Source organism: Crassostrea angulata, unplaced genomic scaffold (assembly GCF_025612915.1).
Source record: "Crassostrea angulata isolate pt1a10 unplaced genomic scaffold, ASM2561291v2 HiC_scaffold_151, whole genome shotgun sequence".
NCBI lineage: Eukaryota > Metazoa > Mollusca > Bivalvia > Ostreida > Ostreidae > Magallana > Magallana angulata.
In genome coordinates this window covers 62,024-82,500 of record NW_026441706.1, presented here as the reverse complement: position 1 = coordinate 82,500, position 20,477 = coordinate 62,024, and the positions used below count along the sequence as shown (strand labels likewise).

Below are 20,477 nucleotides of genomic sequence, written 5' to 3'. Positions count from 1 at the left end.
GTTCTTTTACAATTTCAAGTGACAACCCACATGATTTGCCTTTGCCTGATTCTGCTGCTTTCCACCAAGCCTCCTTTCTAATGTTCATTTCACTCATACGTTTTGAGCAACATCTAACTCTGTTGTTTACGAAAATGTGATGCGGATCAATGATGGGCTGTATCAACTGATTTTCTGCTAAGCATGGTTGAGCATACCACTGTGGAATATGAAAAACTCTGCCAGTATCTGTTACTAGATTGCATGAACCTTGAAACTGATTTCCTTCATTCCATTCTTTGAATTTTTCAGAGAAAATCATTTGTGCATACGCCACGTTAACAGCGTCTACAGACCATGATCTAATATGCTTCTCGGTGATAGCTTTTAGGGATTTGGGTGATTTGAGATTTCCTTCAACTGTAGAACCGTCCCCAAATTTAGCAGACACAATTGCAACAAGCTGATGTTTGAGCAGTTTTTGAGATGTTTTTGCAATGAGTTTTAGTTCGTCGACTCTAAAGCATTTCTTTATCGTTGAAGCATTTTTAAAGCATTCCCTGAAACTTTCTTCAGAACACTCACTCCAACATTTTGACCTCTCGCCATTGTTAAGTGATATTAAAGTTTCACGCAAAGTCTTAAAGTCTGTTGTACATGCATCTGTCATGTCAACCCCTGAATCCTCGGAAATAGTTTGATCTTCCTCATTTTTCTTGGCATTTCTATAAGTTGCCATCTGTCCAGCTTCTGTGATGGACTTCATCGTCTCTTCGTCCAGTTCTTTCAAAAGATCCTCTGGTAAATACTTTAAGATGTCTATCACTGCACATTCTTTGTCAACTTTGGATTCATCTTTAGTTTTGACACTCTTTGATTTTTTATTCAGTGCTTTTGTAATGTTTTGTGGAGATCCAACTTGGGAGGAAGAATGCAAAAGAAATGAAAGCTTCTCATTTTTTGGCATCTTGCATACCTTTTCCCATAGTGCTTTCATGAATTTGCATACCGTAAGAGGTTTTCCAGAAGCATCCGAAACGGCCAGTTCAAGAAATTGTCCATCAAACGCAATGACTTTGACATGTAAATTCCTGGAATTACAAGCTCGTATTGCTTCTCCTATAAAGTTTCGTGCCGTTGTCATTGTTAAGCTAAAGCCACTGAATCAGCATGACCAGCATATGGAGAAAATGGGGTTGACAATCTATCTAGATCAGATACGACAGTGACGATTACCTCCTTGGCAGGTTTTCTTACAATGTCATAAGTGTCCTTAAATGCATTCATTGTACTTTCCAGTGATGCAGACAGGTCCGCAAAGGTAAAGATCGTCGGCTGAACATCTACATATGATCCATGTTGCATAAAAACTCCATCAATACTGGACACATCTGGACATTTACAAGCCTGATATCTTAATGATGGAAATTCTGCAATGAACTGGCATTTCCTAGCATATTCATCTAGTTGTTTACCCACAGCGTTTGCAAGAGGGTCACGCCGCGTAGGTCGTTTTGCTGTTGATTTTCCATACAAAACCTCTGCGATTTTCCAAACTTCTTTCCAAATGTCTACGTCAAATGATCCCTCAAAAAACGTTGCAGATTCTGGAGTGAAGCTTAGGTATACTAAACGATGACATTTCTTTGCTGACATCTGACTGAGCACCTGTGTAGTATAATAGTTTGGAAAATTGTAATGAACACCCGTGGTTCTCTTGTTATCTGGATTGGGGCATTTAAATTCGAATGCCACTTCTGTATTTCCGGCATAGTCTACGCCTGACCCATCTCCACTTATCACAGCATATGAGTCACCAAGAGGAACCATCTCGTATCCATCCTCCCTATAAGATAAATTTGGAAAATATACTGGCAAAATCTTCCCAAGAAGTGTTGCTAGAGCATTGTTTTCGTTATTTGTCCCATAATCGAATAGTTTTTGAAGTTCCACTGAAATCGGTTTTTGTATGCCATGAAAAACATTGTCATAATGTTCTTGTTGATCTTTCAGAAATCCAAAACCAAGAGCTTTATAAAGTGTGCTTCCTGTTATTCTACTACTCTCTCTTAGCTTACACCATCTCTGGGATCTTTGTTTTGTTACTCTGGCAGATATTTCATCAGCAGCTAATTCAAAACTATCATCTAACTTTCGAAGGCATATGTAATTTGACTGTTTTTCAAAATCAACAACAACATTTCTTCCCCTCACATAATTGTGACTCGTTCCATTTATGCAGGATACAGCATATCCAATGCTGTCGACGCAGTCTAGAAGCTGTGAGATCATTTTCTCAGATTGCAATATTTTGGTTTGCCAGTAGCTAATTGATGGTGCAAAGCGACTAGTTTTCCAATCTCCTTCTACTAAGGAAAACAAACTTTCTAGATATAGTTTTCTACTCAAGATAAGATTTCGTAGTTCCTTAATCCTACTGCTCATGTTTGAAATTGTAATTAGTAATGCGTTCTTCTTATCTTTTTCTTGTATGCTAAGACTTTGCTGATTGTGCAAATCATCAGCAGGTAATGATGATACAACACTTTGTACAAGATTAAGTTCATCTTTCAGTCTCTGCTTCTTTTCATTTAATGTAGGACTTGCTTCGTGCCCCATCATATCTTCATCGCCAACTCTTCCAAATCCAATAGCAAGTCTCTTCCCATCAATAGACAATTTAACATCCTTTGACTGGTGTGTTTTTACAAATGCATCAAGGGTTAAGGTCAAAATCCCTGGTTCTGTGGCGTCGTCTCTGTAAGGGGCTGCTGTTTTCGATAAAACAGGATCAGATGGAACGGCAAAGTTAATTTTACATTCTGATGTGCTAATTCTAACATTTCCCAGTCCCTCGCCTTTATACCCACGAAAAAAATTTACTCCTTTTCCCTTGAAAAGTTTTTTAACTGTCAACCAAAATGCCATTGATTTTTCGGAATACCGCATTGAAGATGCTGTGGGGTTTGAAAAAAAATTAGCAACATCAAATAACAAGTGGAGCGTTATGTTGTCAATAAGTTGGCCAGAACAAATGCACTTAACAACCGCGATAAAATCTTCAATGATGTTGTTTTCTTGCAAAATAGGGATAGCTTCTGATATGAGTTCATAAAGTTCATGCATATCTGTTTGACAACCCTCAGAAAAATAATTGTTTCCTGTAGTTTTATCAATGTCATGGTGTTTTTCTTCTGATGATCGTTTGAAAGAAAGATTTCTAGCTTGGATATTTATATAACATTTCAATCCATTTTTAATTTTGGAAATTATGTCAGTAACCAAGATACCAAAATGTATGCTTCGGTACACTAATGTTCCTACACTTTCATCAAACAATTTTTGTCTTATGCTAAATTTCTCATTTTTCTGTGTCCATTGACAATTCAATGTATGATTAAGTACTTCATTCGGATCTGATGAACTAAACCCACAGGAGAGAGCATAACATATGTAGTTTTCATCTGAAAAAAAAAATCAATTTGTATATTAGTGGTACGTATATCTTACCGATGGTACGCATATCCAAAAATTCTTTTTTGTTTAATGGTACGTGTATCTGTTTTTGTAGGTACGCATATCATCGAGATTTTCATAAATGAAGAAAATATCAATTAATATGCAGTTTTGGTTTATTTTACAAGTATCTACATGTGAAGACTCGGTAGCCCTTCAGACACTTATGTTTTACCCGCTGAAATACGATGTGAATAAATAAAAAGAGTTGTGTAAACTTACGAACCTGCAGAGGTCGTCGCCATCTTATGATATGCGTACCAAATGGTACGCATATCGGCTTAACACCAGTGAACTCGTTGGATAAAGCAAACATAAAATCACACAGTATAGATAACCTCTATATATCCATCGTCAAAACCCACGGGTTTTCTATCCGTTAAAGTGCTGCAACGGATAGAAAACCCCTGGGTTCCGACGGTGCTATATATCACACCACTTTCCGGAAATCTCCAGATGTTGTATCACACCCCTTTCCGGAAATCAGCTGCTATTATGACGTAGAGTTCAACATGGGTCGTTCGACTCCGATCACCGAGTATGACGTCAAATAGTTACGTCGACGTCAACATGCTATATAAACAGCTTGCAAAAAAAATTCACGCAAGTTTATCAGAAATGGAATACATAGACAAGGAGCGATTTGTCAACACTAATCATTCATTACATAATGTTTTTCATTTTTTCTTTAAAATTTAAATAAATCCGATAAATCGGAAGAGTACTGTCGTTTGTGTTATATATTTAAAACATCACTGGTACTTGAAGATTACCAATTTATTTTTATTTTTTTTCCCAATCAAGCTTCACTATTTAATAATCAATAAAAATTCCTCAAAAAATTGCGGAAATCATCTGGATTTTGGGGATTTTACGCATGCGCATTACATTCACGCTAAATCTCATGAGGCTCTTTAGTTTATGTTTCCATAATATCACATTTGCATGGATAAACTCAAAAACGATAATACAAATGCATGTAAATTTTCATTCGGCTATATATTCTGTTCATCAACGAAAATACGGGAGATAACTCTAACACAGTGCATTTACTTTGTAAAATCACGAGAGTTCTGAATTTCAACATGTGTTAATGTGAAGCGAGTAAAAAACGTTGGTGAAAAAATGTTACATACTTCGATATTATGAATTAAATTTTTAGATGAAAGGTATTTATGGCCTCAAAATGGTTTGTTATGAATAATTTGACTGGTTTTTTCAATGCAACTTCATTAACTTTCTCTAAAATCGTTTCAGAGCGATTCTGCAATGTTCTGCTGTATATATTACGGGTATATTGGAGCATCTTAACTGTGGTGAAGGCGTGTCCCGAGACACAGTAAGATTATTCTTACACAACAGAGTGTAGTGAAATTAATAGTGCACGCACGGGTCAAAGTCTAGTTCGAATTAAAAAAAACAGTTATCCAAAAATTGATATCAATTTCAGTTAAGTTAATTATGAAGTTATAAAATTCATGTTTTTATAATTGCGTGGACCCTGAGGTCCACGCAGAAAATATATAAGCGAGGTTAAACCGGATGCTATGGGGAAAATTCAGCCTGTGCATGAGCTAGCCTGGTTCCTGTGCGTAATGGGTAGCTCAGGGAACCAGGCTAGCACACGTTTATCGGAATCGGGATTCCGTGCCATATGCACACATAAGTTCAAAGGCGCTGTAATTGTAAAGATGTCGGTAAACAGTACATAAACAAAGTATTCCTTTTTAAAAAAGATTGGCATGTGATATGAACTATCAGTATTATGAAATAAGTTAATGTTATGCCGAAACTACAACATGCATCAAATAGCATAATTTGCAATGTTTTGTTGTTTTCCGAATATACATGTAACTTAACTTTACTATTATATGCCTAGAAGGCGAGGCTAGAGTACTTCTCGATTAAATTTTTTAAGCATTTAAGTATGATTGAATAATTATGTCAGTTGAAAAGTTTAAATCTCAAGAAAAATGCGTAAAAATATGAAATTTTTAATTTACACAAAGCTGTCACTGCATAGTTAACAAAGTAGTGCGAATCGTAATGTGTGCGCAAATAGTAGAATTCACCGAATGCATGATACTGTACATGCAAACTTCATTCATAGATAGATCATAATTATTTAAGAAGTATGAATCCTTTAAATTCTGAGATAAAAAGTTAGGGCTATACATACATGTATACGTAATACAACGTACAAATTTAGTGGTTAAAAGCAGAGGGCTAGAGTCGGTGGAATCTCTGATAATCATAAGGCTTTCACGTTTTCGTTGGAAACGCATACAAATGGTCCACGTATTGTAGTCCTTTTTAAAGGACAGCAACTTGTTTTATTATATAAATTACCGACCCCTCAAGCTTTACGCTAGGCTGTTCAAGTTCTTCAAGTCGACCCATAAATAAATGCCTCTCATTTAAACGGATCCGCTCGATATTTTTTATCAAAACTTTTGGTATTTAAATACAACGAACGCCACGTCTCGATCGATAACCTTCTTCCGGTTTGTGAATCTGCCATTCCAAAATGATAAGTGCAACAGCTTTCCTTGACTTTTTGATAGCGGGATTATTTGCATTGACTTTAGTGGAAGGTAGAAGGTAAATATGAATTATATATCCAAAACTATAGCTGTTGTATGGATCGGAAGGTTCCATTTTTCCGTATTTTTCAAAACGAAAGTTGATTGAAATATTAGAACCTATGTAGATTTAAAAATTAATTTCATTCGTTTGCATGGTCGTTTTATGTTACCTTTGCATATAGCAAGTTAACTAGATGTGTTTAATCACCAAATGTTTACTGCATATATATTTGTGAAATTTTGAAATAATATTAAGGCATATGCAGGAGGAAAAAAAACAAAATAATATTCCCTCTTATTCGATGACATATACATGTACTACTAACTTCATAAAGCACGACTAGTTCATAAACTGCGTTATGTAAAGTAGACATTGCAATATCCAATCTATAATAACTTAACATTTATCCGTATGTATTAATATGTAATGTAATAAACAAATACCACTTAAAAGCATTCATACGAGGTTGAGAGTTTATGCAATACCCTCGACGTCGTTGTCTGGTTTGCAACGATAATCATTTTAAATTTTTAAACAAAGTTTTTAGGTTTTTTCTGTGTTTTACAACAATGAAAAATTTGAATTACAGAAAAAATATATAGTTTTAAGACAAGAAACCAAAGTGATTGAACGATATATTGAATTGCATATAAATAAAATCTACCATGTTATCATTAAATTGTTATTATCATTCCATGCTGTTACACGGAAAACCACACTGCTCTATAATTTAAGTACAATTTATTTCAAAACGTACATTTTTCATTATTTGTTTTACAAGACAATGCTGTAACGGCATCCTGACAGCGACCGACCTTTCCTGGCGTGTGTGTTACCATAAAGTTCGCATGGGCGACTGACTGTGCTCTCGTTGAATGACTATGACGTAAACAGATTTTTTACTTAATGTTCACTGCGTGTCTAATGAGCTCATGTATCAGAACACAGAGTCCCAGCGCGTAGTTTTTGAGTGCTCAGCGGCACGTTGTAACAAAAATTGTCAAAACTGTTATCCATCATAATATAGTCATGTTATAGTTATTACAATTTAAGAATTATTTTATATCCAAGTTTTTTAAAAGTCTTTGTCTTTAAAAAGGAAACCAAAGCAGTCTCACCAATCTGATACTTATTCAAAATGAAACCCACAACATAAGTATCGCTAAAAGAGGCACGCTTTTTAAAATGATTATGAAATGGTCAATGATTATCAATAAAATTTACACTACAAAACACGATTATAAATTGAAGTGCCAGGGACAGACTATTTTGCCTCGTTAAAAGCGTTATACGTTATACACGTGACGTTAACATGTTATAATGTCACGGGGAAGAAGATCATTTCACTGTAAACGTTAATTCATTATAAACGTGATCGCTATAACCGTATTTACTGTCAAAGTTTGCTTTCGATAAAGCAAAAATTAAATCACACAATATAGATAACCTCTATATATCCATCGTCGGAACCCATGGGTTTTCTATCCGTTACATTGGTGCAACGGATAGAAATCCCCTGGGTTCCGGTGTAATGAAGAATAAAGACCCCCGTAGAATATTGACCGGGGTCATTTTTCTACGTAGAATAATGACCCCCCTTGCTGAAGAATAATTGGATTTTTCTGAAGAAAAAAGACCCAGGGGTTATTTTTCTTCATGTCAAACATGAAGAAAAATAATGACCCCCATAAAAAATTACCCCCCCCCCCCCCCGTAAACTTGTATAGAAATTGGTTACCCCGTGTCCAAGAAATGACTTTGAAATTACTTAATTTTTCACTTTGTTCAACTGATTTTAAAGTTAAAAACACCGAAGTTGTAAATAAATCGCTGTATATAGTTTTTCATATCCGTAGCAAGCACACGCAAAACACTCTGACATTGCCACAAATTGATTGTTAACAGTTACGTTACTTCTCTCGTCGATATACGGCGGGAAATGACGCAAATAAAGAAAAATTCATACACAATGAGGATATTGTTTGATAATTAACGAACAATAATCATGAAAGAATAAATGTTGTAATGATATAAGCAATATTCATTGGTGAATGATTTGTCAATCGAAGAATGATACATGTATATATCTTTATGGAAAAAGACTAAGGGGCAGGTAACGTAGAAATGTGAATGCTTCTTATTTTCATTTCTTGGGGAAAGTGATTTTTTAAAAAATCATTCTGCGTTAGTTTTGTTTTCTTCTACGTAATACATGAACATCAATATTCTAAACATTTGTTGTAATGTTGTTTTGTGATCATGAATATACTTTATTCTTTTGGAGCAAATTTGTGAAAAGTACCTGACTATAGTAAATCTAAATAGATAATAAACACTGATCGATTATGATAAGAAAAGATTGTTTCTAAAAGCGTTGATAAGAGGTTAGGGCCCATGTTAGGGGTTTAAATCCCGCTTGATTTTGATCACACGATCTTTATTGTATCCAAAGTTACCAATGCTCATACAAACTATTGCAGCATTAATCATCTTGATATTAGCTAAACTAAAGTATGCCGAGGATAAAGTAAAATATATTTTCTGTACGAGTACTCTCAGTACTTTGACAATTTTTCTTATTGGCCGTTAACCTCTACTGGCTTAATGGCTGCTGTCAGTGCCTACTAACTTCAGCTTGGTTATAATGCCTAACAGTGGAGTAAACTTTTCATAATTTTGGTTTTATCATTACTTCTGGGTGATGAACTTGTATACCCAGCTGTTTGTATTGTGGAAATCCTCAATGCAAGTAAAATTCATGAACAATATGAAAAATATAGAAGATGCGACGGCGAAGTGCGAAGATGCGAAGACGAAAGTGCTAAGTTGCGAAGTCGAAGAAGTGATACTACTATTGCTTCTTCGTTTCTGCAACTTCGCACTCTCACCTTCGAAACTTCGTGCTTTCGCTTTTTTAGCTCACCGAGATGAAGTCAATGGGAGCATATGCTATACCCCCCGCGTCGGCGTCCGGAGCTGGTTAAAGTTTTAGTTGCAGCTCCTGTATCTAAGCTATTACTTGTCCTCTCTTCACCAAAATTACATGAATGATGCATCTGGATCTACTGAATCTGGCTCCTAACTTTCAGAGGAGGAGGTTAAGGTTTTTGGAGCAGGTTAAAGTTTTTTGTTGCAGGTGCCCTTTGATAGCAATACCTAAGTTACTGCTGGTCCGAACTTCACCAAACTTGCATGGATGGTGTGTCTTATGATACTGATGCTCGAGACAGGCTTGAATGCTGAATCTGAGCCATAGGTTTCGGATGCTGGAGGAGGTTAAGGTTTTTGGAGCTGGTTAAAGTTTTTGTTGCAGGTGCCCTCTTATGATTATCTCTTAGTTACTACTGGTCCTAACTTCATTAAACTTGTATGAATGGTGCGTCTTATGATACTGATGCACCTGAGAGGATTGAATGCTGAATCAGAGCCATAGGTTTATAATTCTTGATGAGGTTTAGTGTTTTGGAACAGGTCACATGTGTTATAGATGATAACTTGCATAGTTGATTTAACTATATTATAAATGAAACGTAGAGGTTGCTTAAGATGCAGAGCCTGATCTCCATTATAAAAGATGCTAGAGAAATCGCCTACCTCACTGAAACCTGCTTGATAGATAGATGTGGTTGTTGTTAAATGATGTAACACGATTCCTATGATACAGTATTGTATGATTTGAAACACGATTGTTTAATAGGATGCAATATAATGCCATATGTTATATTGTAAAACGTTATATGATGCGATAAAATATTGTATCATTTTTTTTTTATATTTTATGATATGAAATTGTATCGTGATATTGTAATGTATAGTATTGATTTTTTATGATACAATATTATAAAATATCGTATCATACGATATTGTATAATATGATAAATTATCATATCACATGAAATTGTATTTTAATATATATTATTGTATCATATGATACAATGTGTATAAAATCATTGTATTATATAATATTTTACTTTATCCCATGATATTGTATCATTTGATATGATACAATGTTGTATCAAATTATATTGTATTATATAATACAATATCGTATTATGTATCAAATATGATATAGTATCATACAATACAATATCATACTATAATATTCACATTCACTTTCTTTCCCTCTATTAAATTGCATTGGTTGATTTGAGTGATATTTACGCACAACACAGAAGACCCAATCACCAAATCTGAAGCGTATGAATACATTTAGTATTCCTTCAGTATTTCTCGAAGAACAGGAACTGACTCTTCTCGCGACTTCAAATCGGATATCGACCTGTTATTATACTTACGCTGATAAATATTTCATTGATGCAAATATATGTTGACAGTTAAATGATTTCAAGTGATTAATTTCTTAGTTTACCAAGAGCAAATTCATTAAATTACAGAAAGAAAAATAAAATTGTGTTATTAGAATTTAAAAAGCTGTGCACTATTTTTGTCAGCATATTTCGGCTGTTCCAGTGGCCATTCCGTTACTTTCGCATAACTCCTTGAATAAGACAGAGCTTTTAAAAAACAAATCATATTTGCGGGACGGAAATACATGTTTAAAAAACGTAAATATAAGCATTGATTCATTATTTATTGAAAGATGAGGTCTTATAACTGCAACGATGAGTGCAAACAAATTTTCATTACGAGCTAGCGCGCGTTATACAATTTGTATGCACACACCGTTGCAGTTATGAGACCACATCTTTCAAAAAATAATGATTTAATGCCTAATTATACAATCTAATATCATATGTTTCAATGTTACGATATAATATTATGATATGATATTGTTTCATATAATACTATATTGTATTATGTTTTATGATGTTCTAATATTTGATCAAATACAATTATAATGTATAACATCATAATATCATATCTCACAATTTTTTACGGTATTTTATGGTTTCATATGATATATATTGTAAGTATGATAGGATGCAATTTTAATTTTATATTATTGTATTGATTAACATATGAACATATGATTACCATACAATTTTTTAACAAATGATATACGATATTGTGTCAAAACAGAATCCATGAATATCCAAGATCATAAAGGATGGTTTTCATATAATACAATGTATGATAAAGGTGGTCTCATAAAGGTAATGCCTCATAAACGTGATACATCCTCTTGGTGAGCTTTGTAATCTGTGATAACCTATGTTTTATAATTGCGGAGCTCTCCATCGTTTAAAGGGTTCCGAGGCATATTTTGGATTTTTTTTATAAATTAAATAAAATTAAATTTTCCAGGAGGATAGGGTCCGGACTTCCTCTCCCGTTTTACTGCGCAAACTTATTAATATTGAATTTTCCGGGGGGCGGACCCCCTCTCCCCCTCTAGATCCATGCATGAGCAAGGAGTGTCGCATAATGAAATTAGAATGTTACTGTGTTTGGTTCACAGTAAACAGACGGCTGGTAAGTGACATGAGTGTATACATTATGGCGGACATTACATTTTTTGTGGAGTATATAATGATTAAGCATAGCCAGCACTGGTAAACATACATGTTACATGTTCACATTAAAATATTTATAAACATTCATAGTAAGCGCGATGGCCTAGCGCATGCGTACCAATAATAGCATGGATTAATCGGAAAACCTTGGCGAGTACGGTGCCTGTATTAAATTCTATGTAATCGACCGAGACTTGCTGAATTCAATCAAAAAAGGCGAAAGTGCGAAGATTCGAAGGCCAGAGTGCAAAGTTGAGAAGGAGGGATAGTAGTATTGCTCCTTCGCCTTTGCACTTTAGGCATCACATCATCGCGCTACGTCGTCGCATCTTCGCACTTTTGCTCCTTCGCCTTCGCACTATCGCCCTTGCAACTTAGGTCGAAGTGGCCCTATCGGAACACTATATATATAATAAAATGTAATTGTTAAGATGACAACCATGATACTCCGATGCAATACATCAATATCTTGTTATAACGGAAGGATTTTTATTTTCTAAGATTAGAAAAATTACAATACTGTAAAGACTATTTCACAAATAATAAAAAAATATACTGAAAAACTTTAATCTACAAGGGGGTCATTATTCTACAGGGGTCACTTTTCTTCGTGTGGAGTGTGCTCATTTTTATGAAAATGACACTTATTCTTCAGGCAAAGGGGTCATTATTCTACGTAGAATAACGACCGGGGGGTCACTTTTCTGCGTAGAATAATGACCGGGGGGTCATTATTCTACGTACAAAGATGACCCCCGGTCATTATTTTAAGGGGGTCATTATTCTTCATTACACCGGCGGTGCTATATCTCACACCCCTTTCCATCAATCTTTAGATGTTGTATCACACCCCTTTCCGTTAATCATAAGCTATTATGACGTAGAGTTCGGTATGCGTCGATCAACTCCGATCTCCGAGTATGACGTCAAATAGTTACGTCGACGTCAACATGCTATATAAACAGCTTGCAAAAAAATCCAGGCAAGTTTATCAGAAATGGAATACATAGACAAGAAGCGGATTTTAAACAATAATCATTCATCACATAATATTTTTCATTTTTTCTTTAAAATTTAAATAAATCTGATAAATCGGAAGAGTACTGTCGTTTGTTTTATATATTTATATCATCACTGGTACTTGAAGATTTCCAATTTGTTTTGTTGTTTTTTTTCCAATCAAGCTTCACTATTTAATAATCAATAAAAATTCCTCAAAAAATTGTGGAAATCATCTGGATTTTGGGGATTTTACAATCTTGCGTATGCGCGTTACATTCACGCTAAATCTCATGAGGCTCTTTAGTTTATGTTTCCATAATATCACATTTGCATGGATAAACTCAAAAACGATAATACAAATGCATGTAAATTTTCATTCGGCTATATATTCTGTTCATCAACGAAAATACGGGAGATATCTCTAACACAGTGCATTTACTTTGTAAAATCACGAGAGTTCCGAATGTCAACATGTGTTAATGTGAAGCGAGTAAAAGATGTTGGTGAAAAAATGTTACATACTTCGATATTATGAATTAAATTTTTAGATGAAAGGTATTTATGGCCACAAAATGGTTTGTTATGAATAATTTGACTGGTTTTTTCAATGCAACTTCATTAACTTTCTCTAAAATCGTTTCGGAGCGATTCTACAATGTTCTGCTGTATATATTACGGGTATATTGGAGCATCTTAACTGTGGTGAAGGCCTGTCCCGAGACACAGTAAGATTATTCTTACACAGCAGAGTGTAGTGAAATTAATAGTGCACGCACGGGTCAAAATCTAGTTCGAATTAAAAAAAAAATAATTATCCAAAAATTGATATCAATTTCAGTTAAGTTAATTATGAAGTTAACAAATTCATGTTTTGATAATTTTAGTATATAAATTACCGACCCCTCAAGCTTCACGCTAGGCTGTTCAAGTTCTGCAAGTCGACCCATAAATAAATGCTCCTCATTTAAACGGATCCGCTCGATATTTTTTAACAAAACTTTTGGTATTTAATTACAACGAACGCCACGTCTCGATCGATAGCCTTCTTCCGGTTTGTGAATCTGTCATTCCAAAATGATTAGTGCAACAGCTTTCCTTGATTTTTTGATAGCGGGATTATTTGCATTGACTTTAGTGAAAGGTAGAAGGTAAATATGAATTATATATCCAAAAATATAGCTGTTGTATGGAGCGGAAGGATCCATTTTTCTGTACTTTTCAAAACGAAAGTTGATTGAAATATTAGAACCTTTGTAGATTTAAAAATGAATTTCATTCGTTTGCATGGTAGTTTTATGTTACCTTAGGCTTTGCATATAGCAAGTTAACTAGATGTGTTTAATCACCAAATGTTTACTGCATATATATTTGTGAATATTTGTATGCAGGAGGAAAAAAAACAAAATAATGTTCCCTCTTATTCGATGGCATATACATGTACTACTAACCTCCTAAAGCACAATTAGTTCATACAAACCGTTATGTAAAGTAAGCATTGCAATATGCAACCTATAATTACTTAACATTTATCCGTATGTATTTATTAATAAACAAATACCACTTAAAAGCATTCATACGAGGTTGAGAGTTTATGCAATACCTTCGACGTCGTTGTCTGGTTTGCAACGATAATAAGTTTTTAGGTGTTTTCTATGTTTAATAACAATGAAAAATTTGAATTACAGAAAAAATATATAGTTTTAAGACAAGAAACCAAAGTGATTGAACGATATATTGAATTGCATATAAATAAACTCTACCATGTTATCATTAAATTGTTATTATCATTCCATGCTGTTACTCGGAAAACCACACTGCTCTATAATTTAAGTACAATTTATTTCAAAACGTACATTTTTCATTATTTGTTTTACAAGACAATGCTGTAACGGCATCCTGACAGCGACCGACCTTTCCTGGCATGTGTGTTACCATAAAGTTCGCATGGGCGACTGACTGTGCTCTCGTTGAGTGACTATGACGTAAACGTAGTTTTCACCTAATGTTCAATACGTGTCTAATGAGCTCCTGTATCAGAACACAGAGTCCCAGCGCGTAGTTTTTGCGTGCTCAGCGCCCCGTTGTAACAAAATTGTTCAAACTGTTATCCTTTATAATATATTTATGTTATAGTTAATATCATTCTTAGAATTAAAGAAATATTTTATATCCAAGTCTTGTAAATTGTTTTGTCTTTAAAAAGGAAACTTAAGCAATCTCACAAATCCGATACTTATTCATAATAAAACGCATAACATTAGTATCGCTAAACAAGGCACGCTTTTAAAAATGATTATGAAATGGTCAATGATCATCATGATAACTTACACTACAAAACGCGATTATAAATTGAAATGCCAGGTGTAACGGGATGAGCGGAGGGTACTCCAAACAACAAGACATCTTAAATTTAACAAAAAAATTTAACCAAAAAAAATAAAAGAATTTTAAAGAAAAGATGGAAATATAAACACTTAACCACACAAACACTCACACACCTTTCACACAACTAAATAAAAAATATGATGTATATACAAATGACCAAAAAAATATGATTCAACAAACACCTCTTTACATCTTAACTATCATATTAGACGAGTGTCCGAATCTCCGGGGCTGTAGTCCTGGACCAACTGCGGACAACCACAACTAAAATAGTTACGTCACCATAATCATCATCATCACCATCGTCATCATAATCTACCACACCATAATCATAATAGACATCATCGTCATCACCATAATCATCTACTTCATCATCGTCACCGACGTCACCATGAACGACATCATCTACTTCATCATCATCGACATGACCATCATCATTTTCGACATGACCGTCATCATCATCGTCGTCGTCGACATCACCACATGCATAACATCAATGTCGTCATCAACAGCACCATCATATCGTCATCGACATCACCATCGACGTCGATATCACCATAGAATCATCATCGTCCTCAACATCAACAATATGATAATGTACTTGTGATACCATAACACCATAATTAAAATAATTTTGTATTATACATTATTTATAGAATCATTCATTATTACGAGTGTGGGATAGTGAAATTCCACCGAGGGGACAAGATTCACGGTCTAGGACGAGGCTTTGCCGAGTCCTAGACCGTGAATCTTGGCCCCGAGGTGGAATTTCACTATCCCACACCAGTATATAATGAATGATTATTTTTCTCGCATTATATTACCTTAAAAATGATGTTTGACAACTTTCTGTTATGACGTTCAAAAAGATTACTTTCGGTTTATCCTTCCGCGTGCTTCAAATAGTGCAAGTCAAAATGAGAGCATACGACAGTTTTTTAATTAAAAATATAATAAATTGTAATTAATTAAGCAACACAATTACTAAATAGATAATCTCAATGCACCATTTTGCATTTCCCTACAATAAACAACGTTTGTTTATGTTTTAAAACGGCGTAGTAATACACAGTGTAAGACAGAAAAATCTCACACTGCTGTCTCACACCGGACAAACCGATCTCACACCGGTGATAATGCGAGAAATAAGTATCTCACTGATAGTATCAAACTATGATAATGTATAAATAGTTTTATTTTAAAGGAAACATCTCAAAATATTCTAAGTATATGGTAACTAAGTTATTTGTTTACAGTTAACAATATGGCGTCTGAACCTTTCGGTGTCGCACTTCCGCCCAAGTAGTTAAATGGAAAAAGTAACAATAGATTATAAAACAAGTTAAGCTTTTTAAAAAAAGCTTACCGTCTTAAGGGCAAACCCTAAACAGTAATTAGCTATCAAAGACAATTTATTCTTTTTTATATAAATGTCACTTTCCTCTACGTACCATGGCGTTTGGAACATTTTTATGCCATCATGTGTCTTTTTGTATGAAAAATAAAATAATGAAAGAAAAGGAAATAATTTCAGTAGATATAGAGTATTGCGTTCAACTAGTTGGACCTGAAAATCCAAGGAAGACGGTAATAAAATTACGCATAGAAAATAGCCCTTTAAATTACTGTTTCTTCATACAGCAATATCAAAAACTGTACTTTAGAAAAAGACGAATTCTATTTAAACACTCTCGCTAAAGTCACACCTCAGTGAACACACACGTAAATCTACAGTGAATAATGGCCAATGTGATTTTATAGGACAACTGCGTAAAACTAATAAAAAGGCAAAAATTTACAAATAAACTACACAAAACTAAATAAATACTTACCACGGTCAGCTATCCGTGTCCGCGTCAAATGCTGAAACTGAGAGACTAAAACATGCCACACAGGCTTCTACCACGATACTCCCTTCTAATACTGAGCACGTATTAATCGCTTGACAGCTCCGTCAGGTATAACCTAGCGCCTATTTTTTGGGTCGGCCAAGCCCGTTTCAAAGAACTATGGGTAAAACAACAAAATCGGGTGCGTTTGATATGAACAGTGATTGTCACACCACGGACAGACTATTTTGCCTCGTTAAAAGCGTTATTCGTTATACACGTCAAGTTCATATGTTATAATGTCACGGGGAATAAGATCACTTCGCTGTAAGTGTTAATTCATTATCAATTCATTATCAACGTGTTCGCTATAACCGTATTTACTGTAAAGGTTTGCTATGGAGAACTTATAACCTAAGAGACCGAATTTTTTATTTCTCAATTGATCTACATGTATATCGTTTTGGAACTACTCGGAAAGAACAAACCGATTCAATAGATACATATAAATCAGCCCTTCTCTGCAAACTGAAATTTTGTGATGTTGTTGGGTTTTTTTTGCGCCTTTAAAGATTTCTACAAAGATTTTGAAAACCAACAATAATAGTTCACTGCACGTGTAAACATATGCATCTATTCTATAGATATTCGTTTCTGTTCCTGTGTCAAAACAATGAGTTTCTTCCAGTAAAATGTATCTTATATAAATGTAACGTGATTTCTTCTTAAAAAAGTTTAATTATTTTATTCACAGGATGAGTTTTGTCGACAACTGTCCAACAAATCCAGCTGAAATTGAAATTGCGTCAAAACGGCTTAAATGCATGAATGATATATATGGAAATAATCAATATATATGTGTTCCTAATTTTAATAAAACGTCATTGGTGGAATTCTGCTTTGATGGAGTTATGGGTATTCATAAGAAAAGTAAGAAATTTGAGACTGAAAGTCAGTCAATTTTTTTTTCGACATTATTTCAATCTTGTTGAAGAAATATATGCATAGATATGTTTTTAGAGTTTTTTTAGTATACGTGTACATCCTTACGCTTGTTTCCTACAGCAAACAAGCCGAAAGATGCATTCATTAGATTTTGTGTTTGTAGGCTATACGTGTATATGTCAAGATGCAAAATCTTATTTTGTTATATTCAGTAGTATATTCTCACTATATAACTCGAAAAATATTGACCGGTCAATTTTATTTTATGGTTGACCGCCTTGGACTAATATCTAGAGAACATCCCCTTTATTTCAAATAATCGCCTCTTATTTGTTGATTTGTATACGATGACGTAAATATATCTTCGCGACTCCAAAACAAGGGGACGTCATAATTGGCAATTAGTCAAGACAAGTAAACAATGGACACGCAATGCGACGGCTCGCTATCATAACGGGGATATGGAATTGCGAATTATTGTGAAGTAAAATCAGGTAAAACATCTTTAGCATACTTCCTACGGACGGTGGAATATCACCAGTGAACTATTGATGACGTCGATATTTTGGAGATGAACTTTGCGCAAAATTAAATTCGTGAATTCTATATCAGCCAAGGAAATTACGGCGATCTGTTTTCAAATCCTTTCATGATTTTCGGTTTGTTCCTTCATATAACAAAACAAATGTTGACTGAGTTTTCGGGCAACATTGATTCAATAAGCCCCCTTTGGACGACTATTTGCCCTCCGCTTCGCGTCGGCCGATATTTCGTCCCTCAGAGGTTAATATAATCAATGTTGCCCTTAACCCAGTCTACATTTGTATAATATTCATTTATTATGTATAGTTTTCTTTTTTCCGTTTTTGATATTGAAGTCCGGAACATTTTTTTAGGATCGAGTTGGTGTTTTGGATACTATTTATGCTGCACAAATCACCATCATTGAAAAAAAAAAGATTAAAAAACTTTTCTGATATAATGCATGTTTCACACGGGCAAATAAAAATAACACATCATGCATTCCTGGAAATATTTGGTATTTTTAAAAGTCCAAATAAAATGTTTACTTTTTTTAAAGTCTGCACCTATTTCCACTTACTGTAAACCAATTTTTATTCGCGGCGACAAGGCTCTCGCTAACCTCGCGAAAATTTCTCACATGCGAATAAAAGTAAGAGTATTGTATAAAATGAGATCCTCTTTGTATACAGTTTATATTGATTTCTTTCTTTTGAATAATTACTGGAATTGTATCAACGAAAAAAATAAGATTAACCCTGTTCAGTACAAAATAATGTTTTACAAACTAAATACTTTTTTATATTTAGACCATTGTGTCGAAACTGATGGACAATCATTAAAAGAATTCAACTGTCTCAACTTTTCGTCTGGGTGCCCACAAGAGCTTCATTGGAGTTATGAATTTTACAAACGTAAGTATTAAAAACAATTTATTTACATCCCATTTACATCTATCTTTTCTTCGAATTAAGCTTGTTACTAGTATATGACTCATCAATGCTCTACCTATTGTTAGATCCTGCTTGTCAAAACATCAACACAGAGCACCACTGCTATGCCTTGGACCCGTCTTGCCCACATCAAGTGCTCGAAAAGGACACAGGTTATCGTGACACAATTACTCCAACATGGATCATCGTTGCTATTATCGTTGTGGGCGTGCTTACTCTTGTCTTTGCGTGTTTTTTGCTTTTTCAGAAGGTACACAAGAAATGGACAAGAGGTACGATTAGATTATTTCATTTTAATTACAATGCAGTGAATAAGTTAGTGCTGTTTCTGTTAATAGACGTAAGAAAATTCAGAGTTTAATAAACCAAAGACCATGTCTCTCTCAGAACAAATGTCTTACTTTTACAATATTAACAACTTGAAGAAAACTCGCCCATACCGGCAGTTTTGCTGATCTTATTAGATTTAGGCATACGAGGGTCGCACATTTTTTTTTGTATCGAGGAAAAGTTGTATAATTATGTATAAAACTCTGTCTTACAACTATTCAAGTTTCTGTGATTTTTTAAATCATAATGGGAAATAAAACTGCTGGATTTTGCTCATAATGCACATCTGTTAACCAGCGCCGCACTTGTCTATGTAGAATTAAATCTTTAAAAAACTAATTTTTCATTTCAACAGCTATGTTCGATAACTCGAAATTGTTTACCAAAAACAAATAACGTTTTCTTTGTAGTGATAAAATTTATATTGACGGAAAATTTAGCTATTATCAAATTGATTGTACCTAAATAGAGTAGTTGGAATGAAGATAGAAAATCCGATAAATTTGTGTGATTTTAAAAACAATACTGATTGTGTTCTTTTATGATATTCTGAAGATCGCTAAAATTCTGTTTGACAACTTAAAATATTTTACTCGTCTTGTACTTTTAATTTGCTCTGACGTTACACAAATTTATGATTCTAGTGAGCTTTTCCTCCTGTTTCTGTTATTCGTTTGTCTTTCCGATCGTCTGTATACAAAATTTGCACATTTTCTACTTTCTTACGTACCGCTAAACGAAATAAACAAAAAGACACACATTATCCCTTTATTTATGTGAATAGAAATCTAACTTTTTCGATCAATGGATCAATTTTTTAACGAAAGGGTAATTTTATACTTTGAAATTGGTATGATTGTGCTTTAAAATACATTTTATAAAACTTCTGCATGAAAAATTTTTATTATTACAATAAAGATTCCATATATATATATATTATTGATCATATATTA

General features: G+C 34.1%; 1 protein-coding gene across 1 annotated transcript; it reads left to right on the top strand.

The window, feature by feature from the left end:
- Positions 1-5,967: 5,967 nt before the first annotated feature.
- LOC128169587 (uncharacterized) lies at positions 5,968-20,087 on the top strand. The gene is made up of 5 exons (XM_052835700.1): positions 5,968-6,096; positions 17,529-17,704; positions 19,051-19,155; positions 19,260-19,466; positions 20,080-20,087. Exons 1-5 carry the CDS (start codon positions 6,023-6,025, stop codon positions 20,085-20,087), a joined length of 570 nt encoding a protein of 189 aa, XP_052691660.1. The 5' UTR covers positions 5,968-6,022.
- Positions 20,088-20,477: the final 390 nt, after the last annotated feature.